The following is a 15,911-nucleotide window of genomic DNA, read 5'->3' as shown; positions in this document are numbered from 1 at the left end:
CGCTCAAAGCTCCCGACGAGAACACGGGCCGCAGATTAACGTCTCGGGGAGACGGCGACATACCAGCACCGCGGGGGAGAAGGAAACCCTGTAAACACGAAGTTAGTGTAACGAGATCCAATCAATGAAGCCGGGCTAACTCCCATTTCTTCAACGAGCCGGAGGAACAACTGTTAAGGCGGCTGATCTGCTGCAGAGGTGTGAGGCGGCGGGTTAACCCATCCGGCCTCCACTGGGCGCTTTAGTGAGGGGATCACTGTCAGATGTTTTACAGGACTGGCGCGCGTCATCTGTTAACATGTCTTAATAAGGCCCCAAGAAGCACAAGGTGCTGGAACAATAATAACACGGCGCTGCCCAGTTGGACACCAAGCTGCCTTTGACAATGCACACTTGATCCGTTTGGCCCGAGAGCCACTAACAGCGGCTGTCAGCGGCAGATTAGGTTTCTGCGGGAGGGGGGAGAGTCGGATCCTGAAACAGCCATGAAGACATTTGTTTGGAACAACATGAGTCGGTGTGGAGAGGTGAGCAGTGTTAGCTGATAAAAACATCTCAAAATGTAGAGACAAACTTATGCTTATGAATCAAACTGAACATCTGAAGACTTCCTTATTTTTAGTCACTATTCATTGCTTCAGAAATGGGAATTTATGAATGAACTGTATGAATAAACATGAGTCAAAATAAATACAAAACATATTAAATGGAAACACACACACACAAACAACATGTGGGTTATTATAATTGTCCAAGGTGAACAATAAGGACCGGTAATCGCATCCAACAGTGTGACCATTTCATTTCCACAGTCCGAAGCAGCGAAGGTCCCCATGAATTCCTAAATTGGAATCTCAATCCATGTCCAAGGTCGAGCCTCGTGCGGCCAGAAATAGTTGACCGCTGCCTCATCCCAAGTGCACCACTTTGTGCGCCGTTATCTGTGGACACGTTGAAAGTGTATTCTTAAAGAAGTGTGAAAAAGGAGTCTACCAGGCCAGAGAGAGGGAAAACCCGTCACTCAAACTCAGTGTTTTTCAAGTCTTTGGATTAACAAAACATCTTAAAACGCGTCAGAGGTTCGCTTCTCAGACCACACAAACTGTCGAACAGACCCAACTGTGACAACTGTTTTGGTGGCCTTCTTCGATACATCTATAGATCTTGTTCCTCCAGCTGAGCTGGACACCAACACTGTGGACACTTCTATGCTCAAAGCTTCTTATTAATAAATCTACACATTTCTATTTATAGATTTACTTAATGATCTATAAATGAGAGCATGATGCTCCTGATGCGTAGCGATCAATCCAGTCCCAGATGTTGACTTTCTTTGGGTTACGTCCCCCTTTCATTAACAAAAAGGTCCATAAAACACTAAATGAATTTTTCTCATTTCCCTCTGCTGATACAGCGCTGTGGGTTTGTCTACGGTAAGAACGGTGTTGTTCCCACCTTCCACATCGGGCTCCTACAGCACAGAACCATTTGTAGCCATGGCTGGTTCAGGTTATGTACAAGTAAAGAGTCATTTTTAAGAATAACAGTACAAAATAGGAGTAAGTTGTAGTTCTTTCGTTGGTAAAATGGAAAAAAAACAGTTCAATATTTTTTACTTTATTAACGGCTGACAAAAACATGAACTTTGGTTAACAAGGGTATATGTGTATATTCAAATTTGCAGAAATTCAATTAAAATGAAAAAAAGGCAGAACTGAGAGCAGTGACCGGTTTGGAATATAAAATGTGCTGCGGGGACGACGCGTCACAGCAGCAGCATGTCCTTCCCTTCGTCCTGGATGACCTGGCCGACGGACGCCTGGTTCTGGGCCTCGATGAGGCACTTCTTCTTGCACTCCATCAGCTTCTCCAGGTCGCGCCACAGCTCCATCTGCTCCATGTTTTCGGCGTGGCTCTCCCTCACCATCTTCTGCTCCTCACGCAACTTCTGGAGTCCACAGAGGTGAGGAGGCGTCAGTGAGATAAAAAAAAAATATATAGTAATAAGTCTGGTCTGGTATCAGCTTTTAAATGGAAGTACAGACGTCTATTGGCATACATCTATGTCATACATCATACTTCAAGTGTCCATTTATTTCACTATTCATCACTCAGCTTTATAATAAATAATTGAACATGCATCTTAAAGTTTCATTAAGAGGGGATCCAAATTTTTTTTAAAAGTAATGCAATTGTTATTTTGCCGAGTACTTACTTACTTTTAAAATATTGCAACGCTAACTAGTATCTATAACTAATTACTTTTTAAAAGTTAGCGGCCCAACACTGCTAACCTGTCTCTCTTCTCGTCTGTGCTCTCGTCCCCCGACACCCCAGGAGTCCCGCCCCTTCCTTTAAAAGGAAGGTTTCTTCATTTTAAATGGACGTTTTTTCTTTTCCACAGTGTCTTATGCTAGCTCATGTTGAACTGTTGGGTTTAACTCTGTAAAAGTGTCCAGAAATGACTGCGTTGTTTGGCACTATGTAAATAAAGCTTAATTAAGCTGAATGGTGAGTTGTATTTGCCATAATAATTTAAATGAAATGTGAAATAATTATGAAAATTACATTAAATGCTTAATAATTAAATTAAATATGATGCACTTTATTGTGTTTTGTTCAAAACAACAATATTGCTTTGAAACGATACACTGTTGCCAATTCCTCACTCAGAAAAGTTCTAAGTGACATCATCATCTAATTTGCATAGCGGCTCATTTGCATATCTGGGTCAAATTAGATGATGATGTCATTTAAAAATGATACATTGTTGTCAGTTCGTCAGTCAGGAACAGAAAGAAGGAACAGTGTTGGTGCAAAGTGCGTCATGTGACATGTCAAAGACAGAACTAGTTACTTTTAAAATATTCTAACTCAGTTACTCTTAGCTTTCAAGGAGTAACTAGTAACTATAACTACTCACTTTTTTAAAGTAACTTGCCCAACACTGACAATACGTCCCGTTTCCAAGACAACAAGGAGACGACTGGCGCATTATCTGCAGCCTGACAGATCCCAGGATTCATAGCGTCCATTCAGCTGCTCCCCTTGCCAGGGGTCACTAGAGCAAGGCATTCCAACCTTCTGCCACAACCAGGATTCAAACCCAGGGTTTGTTTTGATTCTTTCTGAGTTCCCACAGCAGATGAAGTTCAGCTGGAACCCTGACCTCCTTGTTACCTCGCTGCTCTAAACTGAAAGCCAACACCGCCGTCGGGGGTAATTATTATGCCAAAAGGCAGAAGACGAGGTTCACCACACCAGTTTTCATCTTAAGTACTAACAAAACACACTGACAACAAACCTAAAGTTCTGTATTAATGCTCCTGAGGGACGTTTCTCAAGCTCTTCATGTAAAACTGTCACCAAAAAGAAAAACACAAATCTTCCCCCGGCTCCATTTCTGATTTTGCTCACAGCTGCCAGGCGAGCCGGACAGAAGTGTCCTGCAGACCGTCTCAGGCTGAGCTTCACCCTGCAGACCACTCAGCCTGTAGAGGACGCCTCCTCTGAGGGGGCGTGTCCTCTGGTGGACAGCTCCCTACTCACCCTCAGTGTTTGAACCCTGAGACATTCATTCGTTCATCTGGCATGAAAAGTCCAAAGGTACTTGTTTTCGGTTGATTCTAAAGCATTCATATACATTACACCAACGAACACACAGACACAGTTTCTTTCCATTAGGTGAATAATACATTTGTGCTGTTTTAGTTGAACATGAAATAAATGAAAGAAACAACCTCAGCTGATGCTGGGGAAAATGTTTCATTTTCAAAGTTAATCTTTTTTGGTGGTATTTGTAGAAAAGATGCTACATTTGCTTTAGCTGTTTTCATCCATGGAGAAGGAAATAAATCATGATTCACACTTCTAGAAGAGAATACAACTTTGAAAAAGAAGAAATTCATGTATTTGTCAGATATATTCAGCAGTGCAGTGGCATCTGCTTTTATCTTAACCCAAACCAAAGGTGCAGGGAGTGAGCTGCTGTGGTGTCTGGAGAGGGATTTTAGAGCCTTGATCAAGAGTTAAAGGGAGCAGTTTTTAACTTTCTCTCCCAAAATCTGATGCCAGTATGGGGATTTGAACCAGTGACCTTCAGAAATCACCGCTCAGTCATTCAGGAGCCTGAGAGGTTCACTGATATCAGAAACATCTGCAGTTGTGGCATGACACAGTGAAATTGTTTTGTTTCAGTTTTTGTTGTCACACTTTGTGAGTCACTGGCAGGAATAAAACATGAACTGTGAGACGCTGTGGTTCTGAGAGCCTCAGGGTGAATTTTCTTGGCAAACCTGTCTGCCCTCCGATCTTGTTCCTGACACAATGAAAGAATTTGCCAACTGTTGACCTGCAAGTCAGCACTTGGACACTCTCCTCACCTTGCCGAGTAACTCCTGTTCGGAAATGTTCTTCATGTAAACTTCCCTGGAGGAGGCAGAGAGGTACACGTCAGGTTTGAGCCGTTCACTGTCGATGAAATAGAGGTGTGGTGGATTCATGGCTTCATGAGGTGTGGGGATGGATTTCTGACGGGCGCTGGGAGTGAACAGAGTGGAGCAGATGGAGTGTGTGTGCTGTAAGCGGAGCTGGCCGGGGTGAAAAGGCCTTCACGCTGCGCTGCGAGCAGCTGGCCGGCTCACCTGACGGTCTTCTTCCTCTCTTGCGGATCAGAGGACACGTAGGCCTTCGTCTCCTCGGCCGCACGCTGCAGCTGCATCTCGATGATCTGTGAAGGGCGAAGGCGCAGAGAGAGAGTTGACTGTCACAGTGGGGGCTCGCGGGCACAGGCCCCCGCTTGAATAATCCATGTCTGCAGAGCCTCTGTGGGGAGGGGGTCACTGCTCTGAGCCGGAGGAATTCACCTAATGCGACGGGAACAGTGACAGCGATGTATAACGAAAGCCACCGTGGCGTCAGGACTGTTTTCTGTCTTTTCTAAATACTTGCCGCCGTCATGCAGTTGATGTGATGGTACCGGTTCTCTCTCTGTGCGGTCTCTTCTCTCAGCGCCTTCACATCCTGCAAATAAAGAACACGACCACTGTCACTGGAGACGACCCATCCGTCCTCTAAACACGCTGTATCCGGGTCGGACTGAGGAGGGCGGAGCCTGTTCTACCAAGAAATAAACCTATGTGGTGTGAGTGGCGGGATGAAAGATGGCAGAGACATTTCAGTTGTTAGGAATACTAAACCAGTCTACCTGTTCCAGTTGAGACCTGTTGCTCTCCAAACCAGCAGCACAGCTCTCATACTGCGCCTTCTTCTCCTCATATTCTGGGATGAGCTCCTGTTACGATGGCGATCCCAAACACAGGAAGAGAGAGACAAGCTCATCAGCACGCAGTGTACAGCTGGAGATTTGGGACAAATCCATAAAACGGGCCGTTTTCAGCAGCCGTGTCACTTATTGCACAGCTTCATGTCAGCGTTACAGACCACAGCTGGAGGTTTTTTACAGCTGAACTTACAGCAGGCTCTAACTGATCTATTTCTGTCTTCCTGTTGTGGCTCTTCATTAGCAGATGTTACCCAGTAAGATGGATTCTGGGAACACGTTTTGGAAAATTTTATCCTCCACTCCTGCTCGGTGATGTGGAGGAAGGAGGGTTTTTTTTCCCACCATGCATTTTATTTATGGACTATGTAAATTATTCTTAATGGAGCTGGACTTCAATGACGCACAGTTCAAGTCTCCTTGTTTACAGTCGCTGAGTTCAAACTTTGCAGTTTTGTTTTTAAATGTGGGACTAATTTTTCCCTTCAGATTTTTTGTCAATAAACGGTGTAAACACTCTCTGTGTGTTTGGGTGTTTCTGTTGAGATGCTCTGGAGGGGGAATTAATCATATCTCCAGGAGCTATTTTGGGCTGCACAGTGTGTGAAGTGGTTTGCAGGCTCGACATCCCTGGTTTGAGTCCGAGTTGAACCTTTCTGAGTGGAGTTTGCATGTTTTCCCTGGGTGAGAGGGTTTCTCAGGGCTGGATTTGAGGCTAACTGAGGACTACAGGGTTGCCTATGAGTGTGAATGTGTGTGTTCGTCCGTCTCTGTGATGGAATGCTGACCTGTCTTGACCCGACGACCTTCTGTCATGGACTCCTGATTTAAATACGGTTCTCTTCACTAGCACTGATCCTGACTGTGTTGTGAGGCGGATGACGCTCACCTGGTAGCGCTGTCTCAGCGGCCTCAGCTCCTTGATAATCGGTGCGACAACCGACTTCTTCTCTGCGATCACTGAATTTAACTTCTTCACCTGTGAAAACAGAACCAAAACTGTACTCTACTCTACTCTGCCCCTTCTTTTTGCATCCTGTTCATATAAATACACTCACAGCACTTCTATTTCCTCGGTCTCTGCAGGATTTAATTCCAATAAAACGTTGGCACAGTGCTGCATATCAAGTTTATCCCCAGCACAGTGAAGAAAATCCTGAATTAACACTGAGTTTTGTGACTTTAGAGGCATTCAGAGGCTTGAGAGGAAACAGGAAGCAGGTGATGTGAAAGTGACTAATGATGACAAGTCTGATCAACAACATGTGGACGGAGCCCACACTCGCTAAAAAGAGAAATATCACACTTTTTTTTCAAGCTGGAGACTGCTGCAGGTGTCCTCTCAGGTTGGATGCTTTACAGGATGATTTAGAGAAATCTGCAGTTTGCCAAAAGTACAAGCGGCCAAACTGATGAAGGCCGATAAGAAATCAGTAATTCCTGCAATTAACATCCTGACAGGAAGCGTGCTCTGCGCTATAGTCACCATCTCAGACATGTCGTCCAGGGTCCGGGCCTTCTTCTCGTCCAGGTCGTTCTTCAAGGCAGAGGCGTTCTCCAGCTCGTCCTGCGTGTCGCTGTAGCCAGAGATTCCCTTCTCAGCCTCCAGACGCCGCTTTAAAAAAAGAAAAATCACAAAGATCACACACATATTATTGATTATCACACACGTTTTGCAATCTGTATTCAAACCTTTAACAGTGTCAACCTGTAGAGGTCCAAAGTCATTTTATTTTCTCTGAGGGGCAATTTGGTTCTCAGATCGAGATCAGTGAAATTAAGCACACATATGGTAATAATGGCATTATGTGGTTTTTAAAGGTCTGTAAAGGAATTATTAAACCTGTTCTTCCTGCAGATTATATCTGAGGTTCATTCAGGTCGGACAGGGGAGAGAAACACACACCGAACAGAAAGTGACCCGCGACAACTAGAACAGGAAGAACATTTTTGAAGGAAGAAATGCTAAATGAACATCTCATTTGCAAATCTCCACTAAGAGGTGAATGTGTTGCTGTGTGGGGACAGAGCTGACCACTGGAACACTGCCGCTCTGTGTCTTGGTTAAAGACTTCAGCCAATCCATTCGACTGGACCGAAGGTGTGACTGAAGAGACCGTCCCGATCAATACACTGCAGACAGCCAGGCAGTCGGCTCAGCAGCACAGCTCAATGTCAGCATCTGTGATCAACCTAGAGCTGAGTTATGAAAGCTCTGATATTCAACAATAAAAGCTGCAGAGCAAAGGGAACTACCCAGCCTCAAACGGACACGGCTGGTTTGCCGGCCTGGTGTGTGTTCGGAGAGAAAGGAAACTCTCACTGCTCCAACAAGTCCCAGTCTGGGATGTGGACAGAAGAGCGGCGGCAGATGCAGCCATCAGAAATAGCAGCTCTGCCTGCGTCAGACAGCCTATCGGTAAGTCAGGTGCTGGGAGCGCACGGAGGTGTGAAGCCACTTCCCGGAACCTTCCTGCACTTCGCTGTGAGCACACACACCGTGTGAACGCAGAGATCAGGTGAAAAGTGCAGCGTTGGAAGAGCGGGGTGGGTGGAGGGGCAGCGGAGGGGCGACAGCAGGGTGGGGGGCATCTGGAGCAGCGAGGAGGGCTGGACACTGCTGGACACTGATCATAACGATGATCTTGTTCTGGTTTTCACAAACTGAGCCCGGATGCCAGTCTTCTGAGAGCTTTTCTGTCCCAAGGTTTATATCTCGATCTTTTATTTTTACTGGAAATAACTTATACTGTAAATCAGTTTGTCCTTCAGGAGCACAAAGGGAGTTCTGATGAGTTACCAGTTTGTCTTGGACAGTCTCAAATCTCTGCTTGAGAACCTCTTCCGTCCGCTGCAGGACTCCATACTCGGCCCTCAGCTCGGCGATTTGCTGACGGTTCTTCTTGTACACGGTGCCCTTACTGCGCAGCCTCCCCACCAAGTGTTTCAGCTGTTGAGAGCAAAAAGAGACGGGGCTCATCAATAAGTGCAAAATAAACACAACGTGTGTGCAACAGGCTCAGGATCTGCTCAGGGACAGGAAATCGAAGCTTGTCAGACGAGCACGAGCAGAGCAGGTTCTCACATGTTCACTGCTGTGGCGGTTATGCAGCAACACTACATGCTATCATGTCACAGACGTAATATTCTACATCCTGCCGCCTGACTTACTAAATGGTAATACATGAAACTCACGAAAGGTCATGAATAGTTGAAGTCCTTCAAAAGAAAAGAGAGAGACTAAACACACAGCAGAACATTAGCCGAGGCTTAAACCCCTGGCTTTTCTTGTTCTGCTGCAGAAGAGGCGAAGCATACAGAAGATTTAATTATCAACAATGAAGACGAGTTAAAAATATTTGAGTATCACTGGAAAAACAAAAAGCAATGAGAGGTGTTGTGTGTAGGACGAGTGGACCGGAGTGTGTACTATTTACTCTCCTTTCAGCTGCTCTGTGGACACTTTGGCTGTTGCATGTCAAGAATCTCAAGACAGAATGTAAGGATCCTCATCATCAGATACAGCAGTGACAAAAACTGCTCTCTCCAGACTCATGAGGGGGAAAAGTCTGTCGTTCCTTCTTACTTTAACAAACTTCCTCTCCAGGCTGATGCCATTTCTCTGTAATGAAGCCAGCAGCCGTCACAGCCTCACGCTCTCTGCATTCAGTGCTGGGTCTCAGTCCTCTGCTATCACCTCTCCTCTGTCTGAGACAGTGTGACCCCCAGTGGACGAGCCAGAGAGACTTTTCGGTTTTGGCACAACGTGCTGCATGCTTGACACCCCTGGCATCGAACCGGCGGTTCACTTGGACGAATCAGCTTCGAGAGAGAAACCATAACTGCAGTGAACGGCATAAATACAGTTTATATTTGACAGCAGTATGTCGAGCACAGCTGAGCTGCTTATGAGGACCATGGGAAAAGACAATAGGTTGGGCCGGGGGAGGGAAGGGATTAGAGAGCAGAGCTGGGGAGGCGGGGAGGGGGGGTCCACGATGTGATCTTCAACGGTCACTCGATCCGTTCAGGACTCGCAGCCAGCTATGTGCAGCAGCTTCATCTGACAGAATGGCTGCGGTGGGATGCTCGGTCTGCTGGGACTCGCCGAAACTCCTCCACCATGAGGAGAAGCTATAAATGCTCACAGACACAGGAGAACAGTCCCAGAAATCACAGAATGTGCTCCCAGTCCACCGGGGATCCGCGGAGCCCGGAGTGTGTGTGGACGTCAGTGAGCGAGCGTGGGCGGGCGTGCGGGCGTGACGGCGCTCGTACTTTTATTCCTTGTGTATTTCGGGACATCAAGGGCAGACGTGGCTGAGAGAGGAATTAGCACAGCAGAATAATACTGCATAGCGTTCCCGACACCGTGTCCCCAAAACAACCGCTGCGCCGCTGGAGGGCGGCTCGGTGGCAGCGACACACTCACACACACACCAGGCCCGGGGCGGGACGGCACAGTATTTCAAGAAAATAAAGTGCGTTCGACGGATTAATGAGGGACTCTTGACAGAAGAAAAGACTAAATTTAACCTGTGATGAGACTGTTCGATAGAAAGCGTTTCATGTTACTGGCCGGCCGCTGCAGTCATCCCTCTCACAGACCCTGCAGCTGGTGGGTGGCATGTGATGACACGTAATCGTCGGAATGGAAAATACCTCTGATAAAGTGATCATCTCCACCGTGGCTGACGGCCCGAAACTACGGAGGAGTCCGATAAGCTGTGTTTGACACAACATTTTCCATTAACTTCCCCCATGGAGAGTCTGGAGGGCCTCTTTGTTCCTACTAACAGCAGCCTCTCATCGTTTCACTCAGACTTTCAGATAGGTCCGGCTCACATGGGAAACTCTGCCCTTTAACCCTGAACATGTAGGAAGATCCGTTTCCTCTGATCAGAAGGTTTTGTGAAAAATCAGCTTTTAACATCCATGAACCAGTGTGTGTGTGTGTGTGTGTGTGTGTGTGTGTGTCTGCTACACGGAGCAGAGAGACGCCCACTTTTCTTTTTTCCAACAGACACAGAAAGGTCAAGGGTCAGAATGTGTCCCACTGTACGTTCCACAGAGGAGACAGCAGGAAGACAGCTTCACGGTGAAAGTAAACAGCCTCACTTCTCACCTCACCAATATAAACAGGCATCAAGCAGCGGAGCAGACTGTAAAGATTCAGATCCAGAGACGTCAGACTCCTGTCTGCTGCTCGCCGTGGCGGCTCAGCGCCGAGCGTGCCCCGACAGCAGAGAGGACTCCCTCGTCATGAGACGGAAATAACGGTTCTGTGCCCCAGGCTCTGTTCAAAACGTCCAGCTGGCTTGAATTTGCAGATTGATTACACTAAAGATTAAGGAAAAGAGCAGATTTCAGGAAGTTTGTCCGCTGCAGTTCCTTGATCTGGATATTCTCTCTTTTGTGTTCTATTCTTGGCCGTGCATGAGAATGTGGGGGAGAGCGGGGAAAAGGCAGAAGTAACATTAGACAGCGAGCCGGTCTGTTTGGATAAGAACAGAAATAGCCTCCTGTGTTTTTCTGCGGTTTGCAAATCTTCTTGTGTTTACTTAAATAAAGCTTCAGTTTCAGTGGTGGATGTTTGCCGGTGTCTTCCTCCCTGCTGCGTGTCGATGAGATCAATCCAGCTTGGAACACACGAACTGATGTTGATTTCCTGCATTTCTTGGTGACGGGTTACCTCGTCGCCACGGATGACCTCCGCTCCGTCTGCGGTGTGTGTTTGGCTGGTCCTCTGCCTCAGCTCCCTCTCTGCCGCCGCCAGCTCCTCCCTCGCTTCCTGGAGCTCCTCGGCCTTCGCCTCTTTCCTCCGGGTGATGATGGAGGCCTGGAGGAGCCGTGTTACACACACACACACACACACACACACACACACACACAGACCTTCCAGGTGAAACTGGGAATCACAGGCTGCGAAAGAAAACCCCTCCATCCCCACAGTATTTATTTTGAGGACCCATCTGAAAGTTAATGTGGACCTTCTCTTCTGTTTGTTATTCACTCTGATGTCTGCTCCGGCCTGATGCTTTAACACCTGCACTATAAATGAAAAACACCTAAAAGTTTAAAGCAAGTTCAAGGTTTCCCAAGGATGGTGAGGGCTTTGCTGAAATATTTAAACGACTGTTCTATTATTAAACCTTATTTTTAAGTTTTATCAACTTTGAAAGTGCCCCAGAGGGGAGATTTAAATCTTCTCTCCAGCAAAAAGATGAAAGAATAATGACTGCGAAGCAGAAAACCTTAAAACAAAACTTCCGAAAGGCTCCTTCAACGTCCCCGCCGGTGAAAACTGCAGAGAGAAGAAGCACCTGCTGCCTGTAAAGGGTGAGTTTGTCGTCGATGGGGTCATTTCTCATCATCTTCTTCTCGATCAGCTGGTTTATCTGAGAATCCACGGCTTTGATCTGAGAGAGTGAGAATGAGAGAGCGCTCAGCACATCAGACTCCCACACAGCAACACGGCGCACAGGCGGTTCTCACTTTGTCCTTCAGCTCCTGGAGGTCGGCCTGGCTGGGCTCCGGCTCCGACGCCACCTTCTGCAGGTAGTGCACCGTGCGCCTCGTGCCCTGCAGCTCTTTCTGCTTCTCAGAGACCAGGTAGGAGTTGGTCTTGATCTCCTCTTCGAGTCTCTTCATTAAGCCTGATGAGGAGAGAGCTTTTCATCTGCATGCCGAGCTTCGTGTACTGAAACCCCTTCAGGCATTCTGGTGACTTTAGACGAGCTGAATCACACCAACAGAAGCAAACCTAGTGAAATCATAACTGAATAAAACTATTCTACCGTGAGAACTAACTTCAGCTTCACAGCTTCACCTCACTGCACAGGACATTTTAGAAACTGGAAATGTGTAAATCTCTCCTCTGTCTGAAGACACTCAAGCCAGACGAGAACTAAAGGAGACAATTTCAACATCAGATAAGCTCCATTATCACACTTCAAAGATCAGTATAACCAGAGAGCCCGGCTGGATGAACGCCTGTTAGCTGACAGGTCCCTCACACACCCTACGCTGGCCTCGGACATCCCGTCCAGCTGTGCCCTGCAGACACAGCAGCGGGACGCTGAGCGCGGTACTCACTCTCTGGACTGGCGTCTGCTGCAGCCTGGCGCAGGTCTTTCAGCTGCTGCTGTGAACGCAGCAGTCTCTGCTCCGCCTGAAACAGCTGAACCCATAAATTTAATTAGCTTTATATTCATGTAAGCCAATTAACAACATTAAACATGGGGTCTGCAGCAAACTGCCGTTTCATAAACATGCATCATCCTGACCCAGGGGATATGAGTACAACCTTAGAATGAAACGGGAGAGTTGAAAAATGATCTGAGGAAAGGAAAAGGTGAAGTGTACAAACTGCGAAAAGTGTGAAACAAAAACTGTAGAAGAGCCTCTTCAAATGTGAATTTTTCCCGTGTATGAACAGGTTCTTAATCAGTATACAGTGGTTTACAGCACATCCACTGGCCAAAGAATTTCAAACATCATAAAACAAGCCATATATCCCAAGAACTTTACTGTGATTTTCTTTCTTTTCATTCCTTCAAAGCACAACAGTTCAGTTCAGATACACTGTGGCGTCTGGATGAAAAGAAGCTTTCACCTGGTTCTTCTGTTCCTGCTTCTGGTGAGCCAGTGACTCTGCTCTCTCCTTCTCCACTCGCAGCAGCCGGGCTTGGTCCAGCATCTGCTGGTGGTTTGACACTGACTCCACCTAGTGGAAGGAATAGTTCACATAGTGCAGGCCATCACATGGTCAGCAGAGAGAGGAAAAAAAAACAAAAAAACAAGCACCTGACAGGATCAGGTTTCACCTTTTGACAGGGCCTATGAGTAAGAGCGGTTCAATCAGCACCTCATTACAGCACCTCAGCCTTGCAGCTTGTCAGACACTTGTCAAGTCTATTAGAGGAGCTGTTAATACACGGCTGAAGTCATGTTTTCATTCCTGGGTGAATCCTAAAGCTCTCCACACACCGACAGAGCCTTACCCTCTTCTTCAGCCTCTCCACACGTTTGATGAGCTGGTCCTTCTCTTCTTCCATGGCGCTGATGTCCTGTCATGGCAGAGAGGAGGTGTCTCACTATCACCATGTCGCCAACAGTGATGAGAAAATATAAATTAATGTTTTTTACCCTTCTGATTTCCGCGGTGGAGAATCCTGAAGTCCTCAGGTGCTCACACTCCTTATGATACGCCTTAAATTCTTCCACCAGCTCCTCATACTGTAGACCCACAACACTTTTAGCTTGTTGAAAAACTTGAAATGTACTCTACTGAACTTAATGAATGCAAGCCTTTAGATTTTATCCCGACCTGGTGATATGTGTCGATGATTACGTCGTCCTGCAGAAACTCTGCAGGCACCTCGAGCTTACACAGAAAACGAGCCAAGTATGCTCTTTTCTTCAGTTCAGGGACCCTCTGAAGCAGCCAGTGGAGGATTGGGTGAACCACAGGTTTGCTGCCAGTCACCAGACCCTGTCTGAAGCTGTTCCTGTTGGAGGCGAGAGATCAAACGATAGAAACATACAAATACAAATACAGACAGCAAGAAATGCATGGTTTGACCGAATAATGAGTATGCTGGAATACACATGTGAAAAGGAAGCACTTGACTTGAAACAATATAATGGTACAAAGTTTGCAGGCACAAAAAAAAAAAATATACTGATATCATATGATGAGATCTTTGCAGCACTTTATGGTCCAGATGAACCTCATTGTCGTGTTATTCATATCTTCACCATTTTGCATCCAGTGTAGAAACTATCCATGCATATGGTGCGAGTTGGAAGGTCTTGCTGGGGTAACCCCTGTAAAAGACTGCGCTGTTGTATTGCCATGGCAAACAGCTAACATTTCTGACCCATTGATCCAGTAAATAGTCCATGCGAGGAGTAAATCAGCAGATGAGAGTCTTCCACTGACACTTACACATCTGACTGATTTCCAGGAAGTTTGTACTTCAGCATCCCCAGCAGAGCACACATTCTCCTCACCGTCTGTTCAGGCATTTCCTCACGGATGTCTATAGCTTGCTGAAAAAGCAGGATGGATTCAGGATTACTTCAAGAACGTGACATTAGCAGTGACACAGATGTGCTGCGTCAGAAGCTGCTCACTCACCTTTGGGTCTATTTCAGCCAGAACATCGTTTAAAGTCTGCAGCAGCTGCATTGGCTCCAGCGAGTCAAACGTGATGAGGTTAAAGTTTTTCTTAAACGGCTCTCTGTTCAGTTGCTCAACGATGGATTTAAGGTGTTCGCTCATCTTGAAGTTTGGGATTTAGCCCGCTGTGCCTGTTCCTTGTCGTTTTGGCTGGATTAGCCGCTCAAGCTAACAGAGATCGACACGAACTCCCGCTGACGAAATAAGTTCGTCCGACTAACTTAGTCCGACAGAAACAAACATTCAGTGCATTTAGCGCCCAGCGTTCTGATACGGAACGGAAGATACACCCTAACGAGCTGTAAACAGGCTGGTTTTCTCGAATTTTGAGCTAATTCGTTAGCAGGCAGAGAGACCGCTACTGTTGCCAACAGCAACGCACTTCCATGGCAACCGGAACGGCGTCGCTGATTGGCTGCTCACCGGAAGTGGAACTGACAGAGCGGTGTTGTGTTCAGGTGCACAGAAAGTGTGATGAAGGCACAAATATTAGAAAAATATTGAAATAACAGCAAACACTGTGCTTTTTAAGTATTTAACGCAGGGACATTTTAGAATCCTCGTTCTGTTATTTAGATGAGATTTTTTTGCAAGTGATACGACAGAAATACGTTATGTTTGAGGTTTTGTGTTACAATACACACACTTTTAGGTATAACTAACATGTTCAGAAGTTTGTTCTGAAGTCAACTGGTGAAAAAAAAGTCCTGCTTGAGATCCTTCCTTCCTTGTCCTATCAGATACCATCAGACTGATTTGTAAATAGTGTTTGTTATGTCTTTGATGTCAGTCCATCCCCATGTACATATTGGTCACCATTAAGCCTTGTACATGTTAATATTTACTTATTTCTCATTTATTCTGACTCATTTCAGATTTTAAAATGCTAGTCTATTTATTATTTTATATTATGTGTAAAAGAATATCCCTCTGGGATTAATAATGCCTGTTCTTTTCTGTTCTGTTCTTTCATATTGTATTGTGAATATAGAATGTACAGTTAAATGTTTTCTTTACTGTAATTCAATATCACATTCTAATATCTTTCTTTTAAATTCTCTTATTGTATTTTGATGTTATGATAAATTGCTCTCACAAACTCAGGAAGTATAAATCAGTGCTGCTGGACACATCCCTGTTTTGCAAGAAAAAAGGAATTTTTAACATCGTTTAATGTTGACATGCAGAGAAAAACAGATTTTTTTTGTTGCTTTTTTTTTTATACATATTTTGTAGGAGTAGCCAATACGACTCAACACTGACAACCAAGCAGAGATGTTAGTGATGAAAAATAGATACTAAACTTGGCTCAAAGACACACATAATACAATAGCGAGGGACTTCTTCTCTTCCATCAGTGACATGGAGGCCAAATACTGTCAGTCACATCATCAGAGACGCACACTTCAGGCCAGAAGACCTCTGACCTGTAAACAGTCCGAAGTC

At 45.9% G+C, this 15,911-nt stretch overlaps 1 protein-coding gene across 1 annotated transcript; it reads right to left on the bottom strand.

Moving 5' to 3' along the window:
* Window positions 1-24: 24 nt before the first annotated feature.
* ift81 (intraflagellar transport 81 homolog) lies at window positions 25-14,819 on the bottom strand. Its single transcript, XM_030104718.1, has 18 exons — window positions 14,424-14,819; window positions 14,232-14,335; window positions 13,611-13,791; window positions 13,430-13,519; window positions 13,285-13,350; window positions 12,897-13,007; window positions 12,377-12,461; window positions 11,777-11,937; window positions 11,605-11,700; window positions 10,974-11,120; window positions 8,082-8,231; window positions 6,768-6,896; window positions 6,171-6,260; window positions 5,207-5,293; window positions 4,951-5,022; window positions 4,644-4,729; window positions 4,383-4,428; window positions 25-1,948 (listed from the first exon to the last, which is right to left on the bottom strand). Exons 1-18 carry the CDS (start codon window positions 14,565-14,567, stop codon window positions 1,766-1,768), a joined length of 2,028 nt encoding a protein of 675 aa, XP_029960578.1. The 5' UTR covers window positions 14,568-14,819; the 3' UTR covers window positions 25-1,765.
* Window positions 14,820-15,911: the final 1,092 nt, after the last annotated feature.

This window comes from Salarias fasciatus, chromosome 12 (genome assembly GCF_902148845.1).
Source record: "Salarias fasciatus chromosome 12, fSalaFa1.1, whole genome shotgun sequence".
In the NCBI taxonomy this organism is placed as follows: Eukaryota; Metazoa; Chordata; class Actinopteri; order Blenniiformes; family Blenniidae; genus Salarias; species Salarias fasciatus.
Note: the sequence above shows the minus strand (reverse complement) of the source record. Positions and strands in the feature narration are given on the sequence as shown.

Excerpts from the sequence above, each read along its gene's own strand:
- ift81 (XM_030104718.1), bottom strand. The coding sequence starts at position 14,567 with ATGAGCGAACACCTTAAATCCATCGTTGAGCAACTGAACAGAGAGCCG. Across the intron at positions 13,792-14,231 it reads CCTGGAAATCAGTCAGATGT|GAACAGCTTCAGACAGGGTC; the intron begins GTAAGTGTCAGT and ends CGCCTCCAACAG. Across the intron at positions 11,938-12,376 it reads AGCAGACGCCAGTCCAGAGA|GCTTAATGAAGAGACTCGAA; the intron begins GTGAGTACCGCG and ends TCTCCTCATCAG.